The sequence below is a fragment of the Mastomys coucha genome, unplaced genomic scaffold (assembly GCF_008632895.1).
Source record: "Mastomys coucha isolate ucsf_1 unplaced genomic scaffold, UCSF_Mcou_1 pScaffold7, whole genome shotgun sequence".
In the NCBI taxonomy this organism is placed as follows: Eukaryota; Metazoa; Chordata; class Mammalia; order Rodentia; family Muridae; genus Mastomys; species Mastomys coucha.
This window is the reverse complement of record NW_022196913.1, coordinates 47,369,662-47,394,563: the sequence shown is the minus strand read 5'-3', so window position 1 is coordinate 47,394,563 and position 24,902 is coordinate 47,369,662. Positions and strand designations below refer to the sequence as shown.

Below are 24,902 nucleotides of genomic sequence, written 5' to 3'. Positions count from 1 at the left end.
ACAGTTACGTTAGAATACAGCAGTTGTCCTATGCAGCACATGCACACAGGAGGTTGAATAAGATACAGAAGAAGAAATGAATTTAAATGGAGATTACCAAGGCCGTCTTCCCCGAGGCCAATCTGGACAGACTGTGGAAAGCTGAAAGGTCCTGGGAAGCATTCTCATCTCATGTACTTGATTTCTTTCTAACTCCCTCCACTTCACACCACCTAAGGTCTCTGTATTGCAGCCCTGCTGGGTGTGAAGTCATTACCTTCCTCATGGCAGGGGGTGAGAATTACTACAACCTCCATAGCAAGCAAAGGCTGTGAAGCTATTCACACAGCAAAGAACCCCTGAACCTGCTTCTATTTCCATCAGAAGGAGAGAGAGAGAGAGAGAGAGAGAGAGAGAGGGAGAGAGAGAGAGAGAGAGAGAGAGAGAGAGAGAGAGAGAGAGAGAGAGAGAGAGAGAGAGAGAGAGAGAAAGAGAGAGAGAGGCCTAAAGAAATCGATGCTCTACGCAGATGATTGTGGCAGGGTTATTTATAATCATTCACACTGAGGGGATATGCTACATTTACAGTGGAGATTGTTGACAATCAAATTGTATCCTGTCATAATAGAAACATTCTATTATGTAATATTGTATGTTTCTGTTACAACAAAATGTCAAATTAAAAACTAAAGTTTTACCTAAAAAATTAAGGGGTAGAGAGGTGGCTAAGAGCATTTGCTGCTCTTGCAGAGGACCTGGGCTAGGTTCCCAGTACCCACACAGCAGCTCAGAGCCACCACTTATGATAGTTCAGGAGGCCTCTGCCAATGGAACTGCACACACCTGGTGCATTTATATACTCGCTAGCAAAATACTAGGATTTTATAAGAGTGTTACTATTAAGGATGTATTTCTTTTTTATTTTCAAGCTTTAATGGAATTTATCCTTTTTTTTTACATGTCTCTCTCTCTCTCTCTCTCTCTCTCTCTCTCTCTCTCTCTGTGTGTGTGTGTGTGTGTGTGTGTGTGTGCCTGTGTGTCTATGTATGTGCCAGAGTGTGCCAGTGGAGGTCCAAGAATAGTTTGAGAGAGTTTATTCTCTCCTTCCCCCATGTGGGTCCCAGAGATTGAACTCAGGTCCTCATGCTTGGCAGCAAGTGCCTTTCCTCACTGAGCCATCTTGCCAGTCCATTACCAATTTTTGTTTAGAAGAGGGGAACCATGAAGAATCATAGTGTGCATGTGAGAGATGTCATAAGAAAACCCACTGCTTTGTCTGCTCACTTAAAAGAAAAACCTCAGATTTTCTGTTTAGAATCTACATGTAAAATTATGGCAGGCATAGACAGTGATGAACAAGATAAGCAGATCATTATAATATTTAGGTATTCATTCATTACTGGAATGTACTACACAGGGGAGCCATGGGGGAAGACACACTATTAAATTTCCCTATATATACCTGGTCCGGATTGGTCACCTGAGGCTTCAATTATTTACCAGGTGGGCAGAGATCAACCTTACTATGATTGTCAGACTTTCTGGTAATGAATCTTCCCAGCCATCCATGAATGAAATAGTTTTGCTCTACAACTGAAAAAAAAAACCCTCACTCTCTCCTTCATGGAAATATGTTTCTGCAAAGTGTGCTGCACAGTTGAGTTCCTATATTATCTCCATAGAAACACCTGGAGATGCAATTAGTGTGATGTTCAACAACCACTTCCTGTGCACTGGGAAGCATTGCAAGTTCCTGTCTCGACAATGATACCCAGATGTGGGTATCAACTTCCCCACACTGTTGGTCACACACTGGCAAGAACAGAATGAGCAGTTTTGTTGAGGATGTAGAACGTTGGCATCCCAGGGAAGGCAGTCACTTCTTAGGAACTGACACTGGGTTAATTTGAGGAAAAAACCATGCTGGATGCTACAATAGTCTTTGATGCCCAGATCTACGACTAACCTCTGAGTATCATTAGAAAACCTCTGAATTTTATTCCCAAACACTCCCGATTTGCTCTCAGTCACCACTTGTGTTAAAGGAAAAGTCTGGCAGACAGGTGAGCACCCAGAGCCTGCTCAACCCCATCAGAGAGGCAGGCTCACTGAGCACATGCTTTCTGTCTTCATTTGATTGCACGACATCTTACAGATCTTATATTCCCCACATCAAGCCTCCAGCTCCCCTGGGATAGCATAAAGAAGGCAGACCTTAGGAACTCATCTTCAAGAACTTTTGATTCCTTCAAGGGCCTCTTGGTTTGCTTTTCTCAATGTTAAGGTTACTAAATATTTGTTTTAGTTGAACCAGCCCAGATCACAATCGACTCGTTGCCAAATGTCATCTCTGTTGTCTCCTACAACCTGACAGGGAAACCAGCAAAACTGATCCCCCAAGCATCTCCGCAGTATGAAGGGATACACATTAGGCAGTTGTCTCTGCCTCAGAAACCGCAGCAATACAAGTCTTGCTTGTAATCCTCATTTCTCTTTCCTAATCATTAGGATCAGATTCTTGAATATAAGTATGTTTAAAACTAACTTATCCACATACACAGTGTCTTGACCTTTCTGTTTCTCAGATTTTCAAGTCCTGTGACACAGAGCTCTTTGCAGGCAAAGCCCCAAAGACCGTGAGGTGAACTGGGCTTGCATTGGAATCCCCATGGGGTTTTATCATTCTCTAGCTGTGTGATCCTCAGCAAGCTACCGACCTTTTCTGAGCCTCATTATCTTAGTCTATAAAACAGATATTAGGAGTAATTGATTCTGTAGACCACTGGGAAAGCTACAGCACAGCCAGTTAAGTATTTGTCATGCAGGGGACATACAACTATTAGCCATCAATCATATTACTGATAAGACTAGGGTTTAATAAGTAATAATGTAATTATTGAGAGTCAGTGAATGAAACTCAAAAGGAAATCACCAGAGAAACACAAGAAACTCAGATAAATATAGGCATTAAGTGATAGCGAGAAGGGAATGTGCATGCCAGTAATTAGCCTGGGTTTGAAAATAAAATTGAGACCTGATTCATCACAGATGTACCAAAAGTAGCAATGACTTGCTTTATGGAGTCAAGATGTCTCTGAAAGAGAAGCCTGTTAGGATTCAAATAAGCATTTTAGCATCTACTAACTTACTTTGGCTTGAAACACTGAAATTTAATATGCATTATGTCAAGTAAGAGACCAGACCAGGTGAGACCTCTAGGAGACAAGTAGAGTTCTGCCACAAGTAGGTGAATCCATTCATGCAGTCAATGAGTTAATAGATTAATGGGTTTCAGCATTGTGATAGTTTGTATATGCTCGGCCCAGGGAATGGCACTATTAAGAGGTATGGCCTTGTTGAAATAGGTGTGTCGCTGAGGGGATGAGCTTAAAACCTTCACCCTAGCTACCTGGAAGTCAGTAATCTGCTATCAGCCTTCCAATAAAGATGTAGAACTCTCAGCTCTGCCGGCACCATGCCTACATAGATGCTGCCATGTTTCTACTTTGATGATAATGGACTGAACCTCTGAACCTATAAGCCAGCCCCAATTAAATGTTGTTCTTTATAAGATTTGCCTTGGTCGTGGTGTCTGTTCACAGCAGTAAAACCCTAAGACAAGCATCATCTTCAGATAGGGCATTCAATGAAAGCCAGTTTAGTAGCTCTTTGGCAGCACCTGTCCTCTTCCTGTGATCCTTCCTGCCTCCTCAGGACTGCCCAAAAGAAGACTATCACCATTAATGGCCCCTGACCTTGAGCCAGAACCACATGCCAAAATTAAACCTCTTTTCTTTGTAATTCAATTAGTCGACAGTATCTGTAACCAACAATAGGTTAGGACTGTGCTCATCTGGAATCGTGCATAAGGCTGGTCTTGAAGCAGAGGTGGTATCTGCCAAAGGATTCAAATCCGAGATTTGAATGTGAACAATGGAGGTTCTAGAAAGGAATCAGGTGGGGAGGGATGACAGAGAAGCAAGCCACACCTCCTTTAAGGATATATACACTCTCTGAGAAATGTGTCATTGAGTAAATTATGTTATGACATGCTAGAGAATATACTCACACACACTGAAATGCCAATGGCGCTCATTCAAAGATGAAATCTTGTGAGACCTCCTTTGAAGTGCCATTGTGAAACACGTAGCCATTGCCTAATGCTTGTGTTAGGGATGTAGCTCAGCTGGTGAGGTGACTGCCCATCATGGACAGAACCCTGAGTTCCATCCACAGCACTGCATAAATCAGCCTTGGCAGTGTGGATGCAGGTATCTATTAGTCCCAGCACTTAATTGCTTCTCAGCCTTTTGGCTAAGATCAAGTGTAGTCCCAGCACTTGGGAATTGGAGGCAAGGGGAATGAAAAGTTCAAGGTCATCCTTGGCTATATAGTAAGTTTGATGTCAGCCTGGGCTACATAAGATCTTGACTAAAAGCAAACTGAAACTATGTATTCAACATAGAAACAATACAGGAAAGATAATGGGTAATTCCCAGGCTTATCAACAGATGAGTCCCCAGTGACAGGTGCTTATCATGCACCCGGGAGAACCTAGAGGTGCAGTGGAGGGCCTGGATGGGCAAGAACACTAGGACTTTCTGATTAAACTAAAGACAACAGCAACCAAGAAATCTGGGCATGGAGGACATGCTGATGGAAGAATATGACACTGGGAGAGACTCTTCAGAAGTGCTTCATGAGAAAAGGAAGCAACGTGGGACGAAGGCTACAAACACATTTCATTCTGCAAAGAAGCAAGGAACCCTCTCTGCCCTGAATTCATTTCTCTGAAAGGAGAGGCAGTGGTGGGCTACTCTTGTCCTAGTATCAGTCCTCATAGAACTTTGATCTTCTTCTGAGCGCCCTTCTCCTTTGGCCTCAGGTTTGGCAACATATGCTTATGGGACCACACTCCTATCTTCTCCTTACACACAAGCTTGGCTTATAATTCTCCTCCCAGACTTAGGTGCAAATCATACTCCAATTGACTTCCAAATCAACTTTCCAGGTTTGGAAAGTAGGCAAATCATCACTTTGCTTATGTACCATCTCTTACTGAGCCTTCTGGCTTGCTATAGAGTTTCAAAAGGAGACCCTGGCCATGTCACCTCCTACAGCATCTTCTATCATTCACATCTGTACCCGTGAAGCACCAAAGAGACACAGGAAGACACACTTCCTCTGGGCCATTGGGCTTGCTCAGTTTATTATGAATTCAGAGAGTGGAGGAAGTGCTTTAGTGAATTCATTTGTTGGAACCAAAGAAAGCAGGAGAAACCCCAGCTCTGTGGAACTGCACAGCACATCTAAAAGCAGGCTTTTCCATGCAGCCTCTCAGCAAACATTGCCACGATCTAAAAGCACTGGGAGTAAGTATGCAGCATCTCAGATGCGAGATACTGAAAGGAAGCCGTTCCTTGTTCTGGGTATTGGTTTTCCAAACACACATTTTTACAAGAAAAATAATGGAAGATAAAACATGCCTTACCTAAGGCAGTCTTAGACTTTTCCTTTTAAATCCACCAACAACCTTACGAGGTACCAGTTTTATCCATATGTCAAAGAGAAGAGAATCACATCATATCAAATGCAAACTGCCCTGGGCAATGCAACACTTGGGCTCTATCATGTGCACCCCGTCCATTGTTCAAGATCTCCTCCTGATACACAGCGTCTAAGCTTAGGTGTCTATACATCTTCTGACAAATGACAAACTCTCTTGTCCATATTTTTATATTAATTTTGTGGGGGCCTGGGGGAGATGACCTAGAAGTTAAAAGCACTTGATACTCTTGTGGAGGACTGGGGTTTGGCTCCAAGAGCCATCCATAATTCCAGTTCTGGGGATCTAACTGCCTCCTTTTGTTTCCTTGGGTAGCAGTCAGACACATAGTACACATGTATACGTGCAGGCAAAACACTCATATGTGTGTATATATATAATTTTAAAAGAAAGAATTTAGTGAGCCCTCCAGGAGCCCCTGTGATTAATGCCTAATTATCTAACCTACTGTTCCTGTGTACCATACAGCAGAATAAGGCAGCATTCTAACACAAACATGAAGGCTTTTCATGAGACTGGTTATGGGATGATATAGATCAAGTATCTCTCTTCCCAAATGCTTGGGACCAGAAGTGGTTTGGATTTTGGAATACTTATATATACATAATGAGGTATCTTGGGGAATGTGGCCCAAGTCTAAAGATACTTGTTTCATATATATCTTATAAATATACCCAAAGTAATATTATATATTTTTAATCCTGTACATTAATTAAAATTTCAAATATTTACTATTCAATTAAAAATGATACAGGGCATCAGGAATTTTGAGTTTTCCAATTAAGGATATTCAATTAATTTACTGCTTTTTAAGTCATTCAACATATCTAGATCCTCCACCATGTGTAGGCCATTAAAATAGACATCATAACTTGTGTACCAATGTGAGCTACACACCAAAATATATGACCGTCTGTCTTTATTATTATTAATTTTCTTTAAGATAATTTTTTTCCTATATAACCTATGCTGGCTTTGAACCAAGGACCCTCTTGTCTCAACCTTCCCAAGTGCTAGATTACAGAAGTGGACTACCACACGCTTCTATATTCAACTTTAAAACCAATTAAGAAAGATTCCCATGTGGCTTTCAGTGTCTGTTTTTATGAATAGGTTTCCCTTCCTTCACATTTCAGCTTTCTAATGATATGTCAGAAATGGAAAAAAAGTGAAATTCCACTATTCAGTACAGTGAGTTAAGTCTTTAAAAATCATGTGAGTTATAAATTCCAAAACTCATGGATCTCAAAGACAATCTAGTTCAAGAGGCTATTGAAGCCAAGTCAAATCCCAGCTTTACAATGTTTAACTTGGGATTATTGAGCCCCAGTTTTCTCTAGCTGTCAAATGTGGTTCACCATTCCATGTGAAGAGCCGGGGAGATGTTAGCTCTGTCATAGAGCCCTTGACTAGAATGTCTGAAGCCATATATCCAACCTCCAGTTCCAGCAATAATTATAATACCACTGTCTTAGTTAGGGTTTTACTGATGTGATCAGACACCATGACCAAGGCAACTCTTATAAATAACATTTAATTGGGGCTGGCTCACAGGTTCAGAGGTTCAGTCCATTATCATCAAGGCAGGAAGCATGGCAGTGTCCAGGCAGGCATGATGCAGGAGGAGCTGAGAGTTCTACATCTTCATCCAAAGAAAGCCAGGAGTAGACTCTCCTCAGGCAGCTAAGAGGAGGGTCTCAAAGCCCACCCCACAGTAACACACTCCAACAAGGCCACAGTGCCTAATAGTGTGCCAGTCCCTGGGCCAAGCATATTCAAACCACTACAACCACACATGTCAGTCATAAGATTAGCATCCACAAGGTAAGACAGAGTTGTATTTATATTACATGATATAGGAAATTTAACAGAGCTACTGCTGCTACCAATATCCTAGTGGAAGCAGATTTTCCTTGAGAGGAAGAACACAGAGTCAGCTGTCATGTGTTACACCTTGAACAAGGGTGGGGCTGACCTCCAAAGATAGCTGTGGGATCTATGCCCTTGCTAATGCCCCTCCAACTGTGATTCTTGGTTGGCCCTGTGACTTTAACTATGAGAATACAGTGATGATGAATCTGCATCAATTCTGAATCTGTCATTTAAAGAAAGATGTGGTTGTATGTGTGTGCAAGCATGTGCGAGCATGTGTGTGTGTGAGAGGGGGGGGAGAGAGGCAGGGGAGGAGGGAGAGAGAGGGAGGGAGAGAGAGAGAGAGAGAGAGAGAGAGAGAGAGAGAGAGAGAGAGAGAGAGAGAGAGAGAGAGAGAGAGAGAGGTATATGTGGGTGCCCATGAAGGTCTGAAAAAGGCATTGGATCCTCTAGAGCTAGGGTTACAGGTGATTGTGAGATGACCAATATGGTTTCTGGGAAACACATTTGGGTCCCCTGAGAAAGCAGGAAGCACTGTTATCCCCTAAGCTCTTTGGGTATAAGTCTTAAATAGCATGTCAGTCCCCACTTTTGTACTCTAAGAGCCCTGGTCTGCTTGACTGAGAGACCAAAAGATGAGACTGCATAGAAGCCCCAGAGACAACATAGGAAGAGAATAAGTCCTAGCACCCATCCTGTGCCTGTGTACCTCCAAATGACTTCAAGCCCATCGGCTTCCAGATGTGTAAGAGACTTCCTAACAGACTAGCAGGAGAGCCATCTCGTTGATCCTAGTCAATCTTTCTAGTTGAGCCTAGTCAATCTTTCCACCATGAGAAGAGATACAAGGTTGCCGTTTTAAGGCATAATCTTAGGATGTATTTTTACACAGCAGTTGACAACCCGAGAACCAACTCTGTTTAAACTGAGCTTCAGCTTTTGCTGTTATCTAGCTTAATCAACATGTAAGTCTGACAAGCAGAATCATTCTGAGTGATGGCCAGTTCCTCAAAGACTCTTCTTTCATCTTTGCTTCATTATCCTCCTCTCCTTTCGTCATTTAACACAACACTGGCTGGCCACATGACTGACTTTCAGTTCAAAATGCACTTATGTGGCATCCACCTCTATACTTTGCTTCTGGGGGGCAGGGGGGACTAGTAAGGGAAAACCCAGTATTAGTAGTTTTGAATTATAAGCAAAAATACTGGATGAACGTCACTTTGAGAGGCAATGACTGTATGTTTCATAAGCCAGCACGGAAAGGCACTGATTTCCACAGCCTTCATTCCCCCAGAGCCTCACTCTGCCTTGGAAACCCTAGATGTTCTGTTTGTGGGTCACAGATGGGACATAGGAGAAACAACATTTTTGGCCTGTCCACGCTTGACCTCTCTTTATTTCGATCTATTTTTAGCACTGAGGATCAAACCAGATGGGATGCTCCCCAGAAGCACTCATGGGGAACATGTGACCAGCCAGATGTTGACAGATACTGGACTTGATGTGACGTCTTCTTACTGGAACCAGACGCTAATACTTAACTTGGATATTTGTCTTTCTGAAGCATGGGACCCTGCCATGAGTGAAATGCCATTTCTCTGGCTTCACAATCACCCTGTGGGTGTTTCGATTTCCCTTGGTGCACAAACACCAAGTTAAAGCAAACCGGGCAGCTTTGCAATCTGACTAACCTTCTGACTCTCAGGCCTCTTTCTCTTCCTTCTGCCCAAGCAAACTTTTAAAAATATCTTCTCTTTGCTCTTACTTGTCAGCTATATGCTAACTAAATTCCAGCCAAATGGCTTTCCCAGAATCATTATTCCAAGGACATGAGTGGTGACTTGCCAGAGAAAATCCCCAGTCCAGTGGCCATCTTGTCAGGACCAGCAGTGCTGGCCTTTCTCCTTTCTTCAACTCTCATGCTCTGATTTGGTGGCATCACCACTTCCTGGCTTTCTCTTTTACCTACCAAGCCTCACCTGCCTTTTTGGTCCCCACCCATGGCCTCCAGGCTGTTCCGACCTCCTTCTGCTTCCCAGGTAACTTTCTAGTTTATATCTCATAGCTTCCAGGATTATCCAGGTGCCCATGATTTCTGATGGACCTTTTAAGCCAGATCTCTTTATGTTCCCAGTCTCTATCCCCAGAGCCCCTTCTATCTGATGTCTTAAAGACACGTGGAATTACATTTCTCCAAACAGATCATTTTACCCAGAAGCCTTCTCTTGGGTATCTTTGACCTAGGGAACAGTACCTTGCTATCTAACTGCTCAGCAGGCAGTCCAAGGGGAACTTGCTCTTCTCTTCTCCTATACCCAATCTGTAATCTTGCTTTTTAAGATAGGGACCCTCACTGCCCTGGAAGTTTCCAATATGGCCAGGATGGCTGGCTACCAAGCTTTAGAGATCTGTCTGATCATTTTGTTTCCTAAATATCTCCAGGTTTGTTCATAGTCATCAGCTGCTGCTGACACTATTTTAGTCTACTCCGTCTTCCCTTCTCCCCAACAGTATAATCAACCACCTGCTAACTGGTTCACTTGCTACCAGAATCAATAGGAGCAAATAATATAACATTTAATGTGATAGTAATGAGGTGTCTTCTTAATTCTATCTGAAGTAAATTTTCTTTTGTTACAAACAAATATGTAGATGCTGTGATATTATAAACTTGGAAACACTTGGTTCCATGCTAAGCTTTCCCCATGGCATAAAGACTGACCTTTAAAAAAAAAAAAAAAACGCAGTGCAGTTTTCTGAGAGGTTTTGTGTGTATGTGTGTATGCACAGTCATGTGTGCAGGTGTTCGTGTGTGTGTGTGTGTGTGTGTGTGTGTGTGTGTGTGTGTAGACCAGAAGTTAATCTTAGGTATCATTTTAGGATGGTATTCACCTTGCTTTTTAAGATAAGGACCCTCACTGCCCTGGAAGTTTCCAATATGGCCAGGATGGCTGGCTACCAAGCTTCAGAGGTCTGTCTGTCTCAGCCTCCTGGATTATAAGTATGCCATCACATCTGGCTCTTCAATGTGGGTTCTAGGGGAAGGGGGAACTCAGGTCCCCGTGCTTACATAACAGCCACTTTACTGATTTAGCTATCTTCCCAAGTTCTCAAAGATGTTTTTACTGCCTTGCAACAAAGCCCAGGCTCCTTAACATATCCTCACCAGAGTGTTCAACATGATCCCTTGCCTACTTCTTCAAATTCCATTCTCTCCTCTCCCTCCTAACCCTCTTTAAGCCAACAATTTCTTTCAAATCATAAGCTGTTTTGGAGGCTACAGACTTTAGACTTCTCTCTTCTCTGGCCTCTGTGCCACTCTATTCTCTTGGCCAGGAGAGAAGACGTGTGTGCTCATCATTTTATTCCTTGATTAACCATCCAATTCTCCAGGAAGCTCCCCTGGTGACTTGTAACTAGCTGGTTTGTGTCCTTTGCATGCTCAGAGGCTCCATGAATCTCTCTTATGTCACGTATACATCCCCACAATTCCTAGCCCCATTATTCGCTCTTCCCTCCAGACCACAACCTTTAGAGGAAGGAGGGGTACGGATCACACTTGTCCTCACTGTTCAAATTTCATGGACAATGATCTGCTCATAAATAAAAGAAGTATGCCAAGTTGGGATCGTTTTTCATTTCCTGTGATTTGTAAAAGTCTAAAAACCTAGGTTCTCAGGAACAAGGAGACCCTGTTCCTTTGCCAAGAAAATGGAGACACCAAGAAACTTAAACATGAGGGAGCTGAGGCTCACAGAAGTCTCAGTGTTGTCTGTCCATCAGTCTCGCCTTTTCAACCTATCAGGGAAAACATAAACTCCCAGCTCATAAGCCATGCCAGTGGCGGTCCACAGAGATTGCCTGCATGGTGAGCAGATCTTGCCTTTACAGAGAAGGGTTAACAGAGAAAAGTGATGCTTCCATCTTCTATCAATGGGTTGCAACATCACACAGCAAAGGGAGATCAAGACAAGCCTTCATGTGCTCTTTGGTACCATTTCTCTGCTCCAGGAAGTGTAAATGTTCTTCCCTAGATCATTTGGTTTGATAGGAATTCCCAGTAGAGAAGAGTTAGTGATCTAAGATTAGCACAGGGGCCTGTCATCTTGAGCATCAGGAACAGACTTCCAGAAGAGCCCAGAAACCTATCCATAGTACCAGGTTCAATGGCATAGTCTAACATTCCAATATAGACTGTCTTTGCTATCTAAGGAGCTTGATCTGATGATAGGGACTTGTTGGAAATGGATTGTAATGTCAACAGTGACTCTGAGTAGTGGGTGGCCTGGCTCTATGGGAAAGGGATAACAGCAAGATGAAGTCTCTGCTTCCCAGGCCAGGGTTAAAGGCTGACTGTTGCTGCCCTGGCGGCTTTCAAGATAAGAAACATCTCCATCGGAATGAATGTTAGGCTCAAGAGCCCGAAGAGAAGCTGCTATTCTTTGGTTATGAGAGTCCATTACGATATCCTGACCACAAATCCTGTTCTATTTGTATTCTCTGGCACAGAACAACCACGTGCAAAAGCAAATGGATTATTTCTGGGTCAGACCAATGGAGTGCTACTGTTTCTGGCTCAGTCATACTGCTGTCTAATGGGCAGGGATGAATGCTGCCTGGCATGACTCACAATTGGGAGGGAAACAGGCAAGCAATGACTCCTGTCTGGGAGTTGCTGTCCTAGGATGCCACGGCTTGTATCAGCAGTGTCTGTGAATGGAAGGAGAAATGGTACTGGAGAACTACCCTTGATATTTGTGACTCAGTTCCATGGATGTACTTCAATCAATCACAAAGAGGGTAAAACATTTCAGCTTGGAAAAAGAATGGAGAGTTGTCCAGAGAAATTGTTAGTTCAGCAGTTGAATATGAAAGTGATGCAGGAAAGTCCCTTGTCTTACTTGACTGATGAAGTAAGTCAGAATGAAAATTTTCAAATGAGATACGCAGGCATTTGAGTCTATACCATGGTTGTGGTTTGTGTGGTTTGTGTGGTTTGTTTCCATACAGTACCATCTTGAGGAGCCTTTATTTGAGGATCTGGGTTTTGTCTCCATGTCCATCTGTCCTTCCAGTTGCTTCTGCTGTTAACCTCACAGATAGTCTGAAATTCTTTGACATGTCTGGGGACTTGAAGTCTATTGGCTTTTCTAATTCCTGTCAATCTGCTGGAGTTCCCTTTACTAACCCAATGCCTATTTTAACCCTTGCTACCTTCCAAACTACACATGAAAGTTCCTAGTGACCATGAATAAAAACTAACTTGATAATGAATGAATTGCAAGTACAAAGTTAAATTATTTTCATTGGTGCTGTTGTTTTGAGGCGGGGTCTCACTGTGCAGGCCTATAGATCTTCCTAGCACTGTGCTAACAGATGTGAGGTGGACATCATGCCTGGCTCTGAAGGTTTTTGAATGGGGTTATTTCTAAGTATTATTCCTAAATCCAGTGTCCTTGTAAGAAAAAGGAAAGAATGTGGGACTCAGAGAGACACAGGGAAGCAGGGTAATGATATAGGCAGAGCTGAAGCGCAGCAAGGGACCAAGCAACACTGGTATGGTCAGCAGCAGGAGGGACAGAAGGAGAAGAACCTCTCTCTCACAATGCCAGGAAGAGCCTATCCTATCAATGGCGTGACTGTAGACTTTGATCTTCAGAACTGTGAGCCAACATATTTCTGTGGCTTTATACCACCGGGTTTAGGGAAACTTGTTATAAAAATCTTGGACATGGATACAAATTTTTGTTTCATTTCATTTCCTCTTCTTCTTTTTACTCCTATGGCAAAATTACAGCCCAGGGTAGCTCCTGTGGCTTTATCCACAGCCATGGTGGACAGCCAGAGAACATCATTAGTGCTGTATTAGTTGCTTTTCTAGTTGTTGTGAGTAAACCTTTGATAAGAAACAACATAGAGAGGCTGACAATGTGAGGGGATGTAAGGCAATGGTGAGGTGCAGGGGCTTCATGGAAAGGTGGCAGGTACTCTGCGGCAGCTGGAGTTTATAGCAGATTCCTGTTTATATCCCTGCAGTGGAGGGGACAGGCAAAGGTCTGGGGCTTCTGTGTCCCCCTTTTTGCATCTCCAGTTTTAGCCAGAATCCTGTACCTTTAATACATAACTATCATGGTTTGTATATGCTAGGCCTAGGGAGTGGCACTATTGGGAGGTGTGGCCTTGGAGTAGGTGTGTCACTGTGGGTGTGAGCTTTAAGACCCTATTTAGCTGCCTGGAAGTCAGTATTCTGCTAGCAGCCTTCAGATGAAGATGTAGAAGTCTCAGCTCCTCCTGCACCATGCCTGCCCGGACGCTGCCATGCTCTCACCTTGATGATAATGGACTGAACCTCTGAACCTGTAAGCCAGCCCCAAATTAAATGTGATCCTTATAAGAGTTGCCCTGGTCATGGTGTCTGCTTGCAACAATAAAATCCTAACTAAGACAATGATCAACCTTGGTCTCCAGTGGGATTCTTTATCTTCTACTATACCTCTTCTCAGTGATGTTTATCATCCTGTTCTGTTTTCAGGAAAAAAAATCCTTAGGTCAATTAAACCAGGACTTTTTCTGCTCCTGAAGATGCTTTTCCTTAGTTATTACCCACACACTTGCCCTTGTCTCATCCTCATTCAGCTTCCTAGAACTTCCAAGTGAAATTTGAACTCCCTCTCTCTCTCCCCCACCCCTACTGAAGGACCCCACTGCAAAGGTCACTCTATCTCCTGTTATGGTCCCCAATGAGCCCATCTTACCAGCTTCAGTAAGTACAACTGAATAATGTCTTGTCTTTAATAGCACAGACATACAAGACAAATATGTGCACACCCAGCTGAAAACAGCCTTCCAGTTTGCATTCTCATAACCTCATAAGGACTCCTCTTGTATTTGTGACTTATCCAAACACATGAAAGTCAACATTTTCAATTATATACCAATACATATTCATCCTGCTGACTATCCATCCCTTGATGTCAAATTATCCCTCTGGGCTGAGAACTAGCTTACAAAGTTTTTCCTCTGCAAAGGTGATAAATAACATCCTGAAATCCAATTAAGAAGAAAGGATGCTATACAGGGTGAATCATGGGATTTAAAATAAACTAGAATGGCTTCAGTCACATGGTTTGCTCATCCATCTATCACGGTGAGAAGACGTTCTATAGTGTACCTTCTGCTTTCTAATCCAAGAGCTATGTCTCTTATTTTTTATTAACATTTTTATTAATTCTTGGAGAACTTCTTACTTACCTACAATGTATATTAATCATATTCACATACCCTTTCACCCCTAACTTCTCTTAGATCTACCCTTCAATCCTTATCCCTCCCTAACTTCCTGTTCCCCCCACCCCTCTCTCTCTCCCTCTTTCTCATTTTAAATATAATAACTCACTGAGTCCAATTAGTATTCATACACACATGGGTTAAGGGCCATCCCCTGGAGCACAGGCAACCACCAGGGACCACAGCCTTAAAGATAACTGACTTCCTCAGCAGCTAACTATTCACAGTAGGTTCCTTAAAGGACACGCCCATGTTCCTCAAAGGACACGCCCATTTCCTTTTCTGTTCTAGTGTCGCAGGCAGAGCACAGTTCATTAGATTTCCTCTCTACATAAGCCCATCCCTGCTCTGTGCTGGGATGTCAACTGGTTTTATCTTGTGAAGGTGTTTTGTGGACAACCACAGCTGCTATGAGCTCATGTGTACAGTGGTTCTGTCAAACACAGAGGAGGCCAGTTCACCTTCTTTCTCCCTGATCTCTGGCTCTCACAGTCTCTCTGTCCTGTCTTCTATGATGTTTCCTGCAGTGTGGGGTGAGAATGTGTTATACGGATGCCCCTTTATGGTCTGAGCACTCCGCAGGCACTTTGACCTTTGTGTTTCCACAGTAGCTGCTAACCACTGCACAAAGAAACTTCTCTGGCGGGGTCTGATGGCTTCACTTAGGTCCAGGTATAGAGGTATATGTATTTAGAGGGCAGTTTGAAACTATACCCATTTAGCTGTGTCTTTTAAAAAGAGACTGAAATCACTTATAATTGGTATTCTTAGCTGCCAAGTCAAGCACAAGAATAATAATAAATAAGATAAAGTTAGCGAATCTACTGAATGAAGGCTGGTAGTCCAAAAAGCTTGACATGAGAAGTTCTCAGATTTTTAACACCTCAAGAGTTATCTGACACTAGCATTCATCCAAAAGGAAGTGAAGCCAATAACCACATTGCTACAGTTCAGATTTGGAGTGTTTCTCAAAGTCTGGTGTCTTAAGCTCAGAAGGTAGTGCAATCTTTAGATGGTGGAGTCCATTGGAAAGAAGTTCTAGGGTGTGCCCTTGAATGGTGTATTGGGACTCCAGCCCTTCCTCTTCATGTGAAGAGTGACGGAACTGCTTCAGAGAGACCATGATTCAGACAAGTCCGTTCTCATTTTAGGATGGAGCAAATCAGAGCTACAGGGCCCTGGTGCTCACGGAGCAGGCGCTGGGAGTGTCTGACGAGATCCACGCCCACTTCAAACCCTTCCCGTTTGTTACTTTGTTGCTTTGCTTGCATTGAAGACAGACGAGTTTTTTAGAAATTCGTGGAAGAAGAAAACAAAAGCCTCAAATAGAGCCCAGGAAGTGACGGGAAAGAGAAACAAAGGTTTACAGACTAACGAGTTATTCTCAAGGTCGTATTCAGAAACCTTAAGCCCCCGTGTGAACCGAGGTAGAAATGTGGGTCTCTGGAGACTAGCTAGGCTTAGATGAGGTCAAGAGCATGGGGCCTCTGATAAGTTCCCTCCTTAGAGGCAACCAGACAACAATTGCTCTGTGTATCCAGAGATAAAAGAAGGTTCATGATGCAAGATGCAGACCATTGACTAGCCAACCAAGTCTCCAGCATGGTTCGCAACTTTACCTAGGACTTACAGCCTTTGTGACTGTGAGAAATAAACTTCTCTTGTTTAAACCACTTAGTGAGTAGCATTTTGGTATACCAACCCCAAGGCTATGACAAAACCAAATCCAATCTACACAGATTTCCCATCATCTCCTCTAAAACCAACAGGATAAAACTCTGTGTCGTTCTCTAGACAAGTTTTCTCTCCACTTCTTCCTGTGCTTAAAAGCAGGTACTTGCTTTGCTCATCAAATCTCCACAGGTAAAAATTCACGTAAAGTACTGATTCTTACCCTTCTGTTTTATTGATGAGAAAATTGAGGTACAGGTAAATAAACTAAGCAAGCTCCTATAGCCAGCAAATACCAGAACCGGGACTTGAACCCAGGCAGTTTGGCTCCAGGTTGAGCTCATCTCTCCCAGCATTTTCCAGTTGGCTGTATAGTTAGGAAACCCACGGCTAACTGCACACTGCAATGGGGATTCACTTCCAGTCTTTGTTTTTCTGCCTTGTCTAAGAATCATTTATTCATGATTCTTCCTCTGTGAAATAAGCAGATCTTATCCACCAATGTATAAGTCATTTTTCTGCTGTGTGCCGATTTTCACTGGAGCAGTGAAAATCAGGGTGAATAATAAGAAATGGGTTGTTTGGGCTGGAGTGAAGGTATTCAATTATAGAAAAGGAGGAATTCCAAGTTCACATAATTTATAAATCAAACAAAAGCAGTCATTTGTTTAAATTAAAAAATAGCCAACCAGAGGAAAGAAAAATGTCCGTGAAAGGTTAGGAAAGCAGCTGAGACTTAAAAGCAATTCCTTATCATATCAGGAATTACTAAAGGTGAGAGCAATTCGGAGGCTGGGGTTTCTGCTTTGCATCAGACAGCTAATGGTAATCGAAATTCTACAAATTAAGATACTGAATTTAACTCAATAGACAGCCAATGAGAAACAGGCCAGCAGCCGCCTTACCTGCTGATGTGTGCTTGAACTTTTCACTTTTCTTCTTCCTCCATTTCCAGGGCTTGAAAATCCTTCCCAGGTTGGCAAACTTACTCCTCCTCCGGATGGGTGGAGTGTGCGTACCTGGGACCAGCGAGTCGGAACGCATGGCTGCCAGCCTCTCCACTTCCTCAGCTTGTTTTTCCCAAGAAAGTGATGGAAATAAAGAGAAAGAGGGAGACATGTTAAAATGGGAGCCTCACAGATGGCCTGCGTTTTCCATGGTGACAAATAACAGAAAGCATGTGACTTGAGCTCTGCTTGCCTTTTGGAATGGAAGTCATACCAACGTGTTCTGAAAGCTGGGGGACAGTCAGCCGGATCCTAGAGATCGAGAACACCTTTCACCAAATTTGCTTGTGTTTAAAGAGACAGGCTCTCACTGTGACATACAGACTGGCCCTAACCTTCAAGTCTCAAACAATGTTCCTGTCTTAGCCTCCTGAGTAGCTGGGATTGTGAGCATGAACCAGTGCCACAACCAGACTTGTTCATCATCCATTAAGCTGTCAGGGCAAGGAGATGAAGATTTCAGGGGCTTCCCAGACAGGTGACCGAATTCCCCAAAGGCCATCTAGAGACTCACTCTAGAGTTGATATAACTATCATTGTGGTAATTTCTCAACTGTTATGTGGCAGCTATAACCTCCACAGAATTGTTTGTTGAGAGAAAGGGAGGAAGAAAATAAATATTCACCTGCTGTCTGTTTTGGTGCCCCTGTCTCTAAGACCCCATTGCTTGAGACTTCCTACTGTCCTACTGCTGTATTCAGATCTTAGAAGTACTGGGATCTAGGCAGGGAGTGGTTCCTTCCTATGGGAAATGGGCAATATTAAAATCACTCACACTTTCATCAGATGTTTATAAATTTTACTTTCTTTTATCCTGGACTCTTGCTTTTAGGGAACACTTAGACTGACCCCAATAGCCACATTGCTATAGTTAAGATTTGGAGTGTTCTCCAAAGTCTGATGCGTTAAGCTCAGAAGGCAGTGCAATCTTTAGAAGGTGGAGTCCATTGGAAAGAACAGGAATATTCGGACTCCAGCCCTTCCTCTTCCTGTCTCTTTGCTCCCTGGCAGCCAGGTGGTTGGCCGCTTTGATCTACCATATCCATGTCTTGATACCTCATTACAGGCTCAAAACAATAGGAGCAGGTGGCCACGGACTCCAAATAAAGTTTTCTTCTTTATAAGCTGATTAACTCAGGTGTTTTGTAACAGTAATGGAAAACTAACTAACATAAGGCTATTAAGCCTTTCAGTCCTTCATAAAGAAGGGCTATGGACCTTCCTTAAAGGCTACAACCACCCAGCCTCTTTTACCGTCGAGTAAAACAAACCCTTCCAGGTTACATGGGTATTTACATCTTTCAGCAATCTAACTATATTCCCCAACTTAAGTTTCTAAGATAAGAATGATAAGAAAAATTAGCTTCCTGGGCAAAATTGAGGGTGAAAAGAAATCACCTTCCAGAAAGCAAAATCCCATCTAAACCTGTAATGAATCTGAGCCACGGTGTATCTCCTCCAACACTATCTTCATAAAAATGTCCCCTGGCCTCCCACATCAAACACAGTCCTTAAAAGCTTGACTGTGTGGCTGGAGTGTTTGCCTGGTGGGATTTGAATATGCTTTTGACATAGGCCATCCCTTCCCTGACAAATACAGAGGGTATCAATTATGTGACAGGTGGTTTCCTGTGGCAGCCATACTGGCATTTTCTGAGAAGGATTTAAGGGCCATGGACACACCTGGGAGATAATATGAAAACAAAGTCTATTCATAGGTCATAGGACCACCTAAGTGACCTGAAGGACAGGAGATGTCCCACCCCCAAACTCATGTCAACAGAGTGGAATCTGCATTATTAACACAAGGAACACAGTGGAGGAGGAACAGCTTTGGGGGTGAGAACAACCACGAGCTCTTAGTCCTTCAACTCCACTTGCTCTTAGATGGAGGATGGGGTCATGGATGATCAACTGTCACTAATTAAAATGTCATTAAATACCAAACTCACTGACTGTATGTGACCTACCAGTACTACCTATGGTAGTACTGCTTAGCTGTGGAGAGAACTGCAGAACGTTGCTATTTCCCCTTGGGGCTGACTAGCTAGAGATGCTCCCCGATGATGTGAGAATTGCCGGGGAGGGTCTGACCCAGCCACACGAGGGAAAGATCTAAACTCAAAATGCAAAAAGCATAGTGTCCACTCCACATATTACCTTCATACCACCATACATTTGAAAGATCCAAAATCTAATGGTAGTTGGTGACCTACACACAGACAGCTCTTCTGTCTAGTTGTTTAACCAACCTACCATTTAATGCAGTGACAGATAATGCGGCTACTTCTAGGGAAGACACAAAGATGAGCTAGATGTCATTGTGAGGGCAGGTGTGAGGAGCAGGGGTCAGGCGTCCAACACCAGATCAGGTGTCTAACACCACATCAGGGGCCATCAGTCTAAACACTAAAACTAATGTGCATTCCTGGTACTGGAGAAGACCCTGGAGAGAGAGGGCCCAGGTTTCTAGGTTTTGAAAGAGAAAAGTAGTTTTCTCCCATGGGAAAGAAAATTAGAAGTAGATGCCTGGCGGGAGAAACGCACCCCAGAGAGCTGCATTGGCAATGACATCAGTGGAGAGCTATTATTGGAAGAGTCTGGAACCAGCTCACCTGAACTCCTGATGGGGCTTTATTATACATCTGAATTTTAATCTCAGAATCAGAAAGGAAGTATGGACATTTTTATAAGGGTACCTGACAATACTCTATTCATCAAATATGCACCAAATGCTCACTTTTTACTGGAGACTGGGGCCATATCTATATCTAAATCAGAACATGCTGACTGATGAGATGATACCAGGACATAGGGTAGACGATGAACACTGAGACTGAGGTATAGAAGATGCTAGAAGATACATGCTTTGGGGGAAAGACCCCTAACGAATGAGTGCAGTCTAGTAAAAGAGATGGAGAGTCCTTGGAGGAGGAGCTTACTTTTGATTGGCAGGTAAAGGCTGTCTTATTTGAGAAGGTGCCATGAGTATGTCCCCCAAAAGCCTCTGGTGCTGAATGCTCAAGTCAGAGCGCCTATAGGTAGGACAGCTTCTGACTTCATCAATGGGTGAGTCTACTGACAAATCCCTGATTTGATGGCATTATTGGGAAATGGTGGAAATTAGGAAGTGGGACCTAAGGAAACAGTCACTAGGAGCTTGCCCTCAAAGAGACTGGATCTCCAGCCCCTCCTACATCTCTTCCCCTGACTCTGCGCTTCCTTGCCAGGTATTATGTATTCCTGTGAACCAAAAGCAGCACAGGCAGCCTTACTGTGAACCAAAGTCTCCAAACCACAAGCCAAAATACAAAAAAACAAATAAACAAACAAAACCAACCAACCAAACAAACAAACAAGCAAAAGAACTGTCTTAGGTGTTTATCACAACATCACAAAGGCTAACACAATCAGGATGCCATAGTCTACTGATAGCAACCAGATGTTTCTTAGGACTATCACTGTAGCAAACAAGGGCAGAAACCCTGCAATATAAGGAAACAGGTGTTAAAGAGAATAATCAGAAAGCCACAGTACTCATTTTCACTAGTACCTAGGTAAGGCCATGCCGGGAATTCAGAAATAACAGACAGGATTCAATCAGGGGCATGGAAAAGAAGGACTAAAGTTTGGGGCTTTCACAACTACAATGCTGATGTCTGTAAATGGAAGACTGGTAAGAACAGGAGGAGATAGGATGTATTGTCAGCTCAAAGTTAAGGACATTGGGGTTAGAAAATGTGACCTTTTAGCAAAGGTTGGAGTTTATAGCCCAAGGTCTTGGGGAACCATTTAAAAAAAAATTACAGGAGGGAGAGCAGAAACCATCTAGTATTCAGGGTCTTGCACACTGTAGGATTCAGGAAGGAGTTCCTGGGAAGGAATGTGGAGAAGTTTATGGAATGGGGTTTCTAGGAAGGAGGAGAGGATCAGTGCACAGCAACACTCAGCATCACTAGTGTGCATCATGCTGTCAGCATCAGATCTGATGTGGGCAGAAGGGAGCTTCCTCCAGCAGCACTGCGGAAGGCAGACTGGAGGCTGAGATTAAGATGAGGATTCAGGGGCTTTCAATAAGTATTCATTGCAGAGAGCCAAGAAGGGTGTGAAGATTAAAAAAGAAAATTAAAAACGGGCTATAATGAAAATGGAAAAGGAAGCCAACTAGAATGGGCAGATAGGCCGTGGCACAACAGTGAATTTGGACCCCTTTTTCTTTAGATAGTTCCAGCTGCTTGAGTTGCTGCTTCTGCAGTGGCAGCAGCTCTGTCGAATCATTGCTGTAGCTTAGATCTGGACACAGAAGCAGAGGATGTGGCTCAGCAATACAGCCTTGCCTAGCATAAGGAGGCCCCAGGATTAATAACCAGTACCCAAGCAGCAGCAGCAGCAACAACAATAACAAAAGCACCTGAAGACGTGAATATACTTCTTATAGTTGTTCCTAATTTAGAATGTATTCAGATAAGCAGAAGAATGGTTGTATTTGATTCAATTGGTGTTGAGAGGTATGAAGATAAATATCCCTACTGGAATTAAGAAAAAATTAACCCCTAGGACTGTGCTGTCCAGTTTTCAATCAATTTGATACATGCTGGATTTTTAGAAGAGGGAACATCAATTGAGAAAATGCCCCCAACCAGATTGGCCTGTAGGTAAGCCTATGGCGCAGTGCTTCGTCTTGATAGATGATTGATGTGGGAGGGCCCAGGTCACCGTGGGCACTGCTACATCCTGGTTTGGTGATCCTGGACACTGTAAGAAAGCAGGCTGAGCAAGCCATGAGGAGCAAGCCAGTTTCTAGCACTCCTTTGTGTCCTCTGCATCAGCTCCTACCTCTAGGTTACTACCCTGCTCGGACTTCCCTAAGTGATGGATAAGGACATGGAGCTGTGAGCTGAAATAAACTCTTCCCTCCTCAAGTTGCCCTTGGCCATGGAGTCTCATCACAGCAGTAAGACAATGACCAAAGTGATTCTCAGCTGCATCTTTAAGCAACGGACAAAAATTATTCTGAAAGTGTTGTATTAAAATAATTATCCTCAGTTAAGAGTGCTTTTGTAAATGCAGAGTGGCATTTATAAAGCAGAGAAAGCATTATGAAGGCATAATTTATAAATCTAGTTAAATGAAACCTCGATAAGCGTATTATTAAACTCATTAAACTCAAGATATGTAGTCCTTAAGTGCAGAAGATTGCTAAGCTGACTAGGCTTCATTGATTAACATTTTAATCACTCATATGGACATTTTCACCAATTCAGCTGATGGCAGAGGCTAGCTCTCAACCTGGCTGCTCTGCCATCAGATAATGAACCTGGAAGGCACAAGGCCAACCTGTGAATGCGGTTTATAAAGGAAGACAAACAAAACAAAATAGAGCTCAGAATCAAGTACTCTCCTGACTCGGAGATGTGGGAGATAACGGGGAAGGGAAGGGGTGTGGGCTAGAAGCAGATCTGAAATTAGCCTCCTTTTAAACACAGATCACAGAAAGGCTGCTTGGCTTAAAGCTCTCTGTTCTCAGTCTCAAGGGCAGGAGGGAGAATGGAAAGCCAGGCAGCTGAGCTAATTCAGAGCCTGCAAGCAGAGGGAGGCCTGGGCTAGCATCTCCTGGGATCCAAGGGTCTTTAATAGGCATCTAGGTCTCCCTGTATGATAAATTTTGTTCAGTCTGGAGGGAAATGTCTGGAAGACAACTCTTTTACCCTTTCTTCTTAGAAATTCAGGAAAGATCGTATTTGACTTCTGCATGATTTTGGTCCTGATGAACTCAAAGCCTCTGTGTGTGCTGTGACCAGTGTGGGTACCTGAGCACTCTGTGTTAACTGTAAGTAGGCACTTCACCTGGCATCCTTACTCCTGCATTTTTCAGGGTGGCTTGGCTTTCAAAAGGTCCCTCCCCTCAAGAGCCCCTCTCCCCCATGCTGGAATGTCAACCGCCTTGACCTTGTGCACATCTTGGGCAGGAAGCCACAGCCCTGTGGAGTGAGTTCATGAATACAATGACCATGTCATGGACAGAAGACATTGTTTTGCAGAAGTCTTCCTGGCCCTTCAACTCTCTTAAAATGTCTCTGGCCACTCTTCTGCAATGCTCACAGAATCTTAGGATGAGGGGGTATGATGTGGAGGTCCCATTTAGGGGAGGTGTGGGTGGTCTAGGAGAAATTGGAGTGGAGGAGTAGGGGTGGATGATGTATAAATTCACTGTAGACATGTATGAAATTACAAAGAAAACAGTAATAAAAATGCCTCATTTGAAGACAGTTCTGATGGCCTAGTGAGCAGTAATTGTTGATCCTCCCATTGGGCTACAGGTTAGAAGGGAGCAGTGGTCTGTGCTATTTAATGTCTCACAGGAGATGAAAAGGACAGAAGGAGCAGGGCATGTGGGCCTCTTGAGAGGCTGTCCCTGTGTGTCAAGTGGAGGATCCAAATGAAAACCTGAACAAGGTTTCCTATTTCTTGTCCTAAATGCAACAGTAATTCCCTTAGGCTCTGCTCTGATGGGGACAATAATGATATGGGTAATGGTGATGATGATGATGGTGGTGGTGGTGGTGTGATGATGATGATGAAGGTGAATGTGATGATGGCAATGCTCCCTCTGATGACTTAAGCATATGAATCAGTGGGGTCACCCAAAGGCCCATGGGGTAAGGCTTAGTCTCAGAGTGGTACTTTTGAGACATAGTAGAACCTTTAAGAGGCAGGGCAGAGTGAGAGAGAAAGGCTCCTGCCAGTTTTTCCTTGAAAGGGAGTGTCAGAGCCCTGATTCCTTCCCATCTCTTCTTTGCTTCCTGGTGGCCATGAAGCAAATAGACTTTCTATACCTCCAGCATGTTCTTCTCCATCACAGGCCCAAGGTGATAAGACCCTGTGAGTATGCAATCTCTGAAGGCAGGAATTAAATTAAAACTGCCTTCTTGTTTACCCACACAAGACCAACACTCCATCAGTCCCATTCACATCCTGTCACGGGTGGAGGTGGGCTTATGGGTGCTACTCCTCCTTGAAAAGGTGTGGGCAGATAATGATTGCTGGAGCAGGGGGGTCACTTTCCTTGGTGGTCAGACCTCTGGCAGGTTGCTTCCTTTCCATTTTATAGCCTGCCATCCGTGTTCATGAAGCTCTACTTGAACTTAATAGGTCACCAGAAGAAACAAGAAAGTAGAACGGAGACTATTTGGAAAGTGAAAGAGAATTCTACAGGACAGGGAGGGGTCAGAATTGATTAATTGGTAAATGTGATCAAATGAAATTGTATGTGTGGGTAAAGTTATTAAATGAAAACAAAACAAACCTTTGTAAGTTGATTTTATACAAGTACTTGCCACAGCGTGACAGAGAACACAATGACAAGGCTACCGGGGATGACACAGATGATGACAGGGACAGTATTAATGACAGCTACCATTCCTTTTTATTTTTTATTTTTTATTTATTTATTTTTTTATTTTTTATTAGATATTTTCTTTATTTACATGTAAATTTCTCCCTTCCCAGTTTCCCCT

The 24,902-nt window shown here is 43.2% G+C and overlaps 1 protein-coding gene across 7 annotated transcripts in view; it reads right to left on the bottom strand.

Annotated features, from left to right (window-relative positions):
• Positions 1-24,902, bottom strand: part of Phactr1 (phosphatase and actin regulator 1) — a 469,538-nt gene that overhangs the window by 170,462 nt on the left and 274,174 nt on the right. For all 7 annotated transcript variants that reach the window (XM_031358161.1, XM_031358165.1, XM_031358160.1 and 4 more), the window contains one exon: positions 17,284-17,448. In XM_031358161.1, coding sequence (XP_031214021.1) covers positions 17,284-17,448 — 165 coding nt within the window. The remainder of the gene's footprint in view (positions 1-17,283; positions 17,449-24,902) is intronic.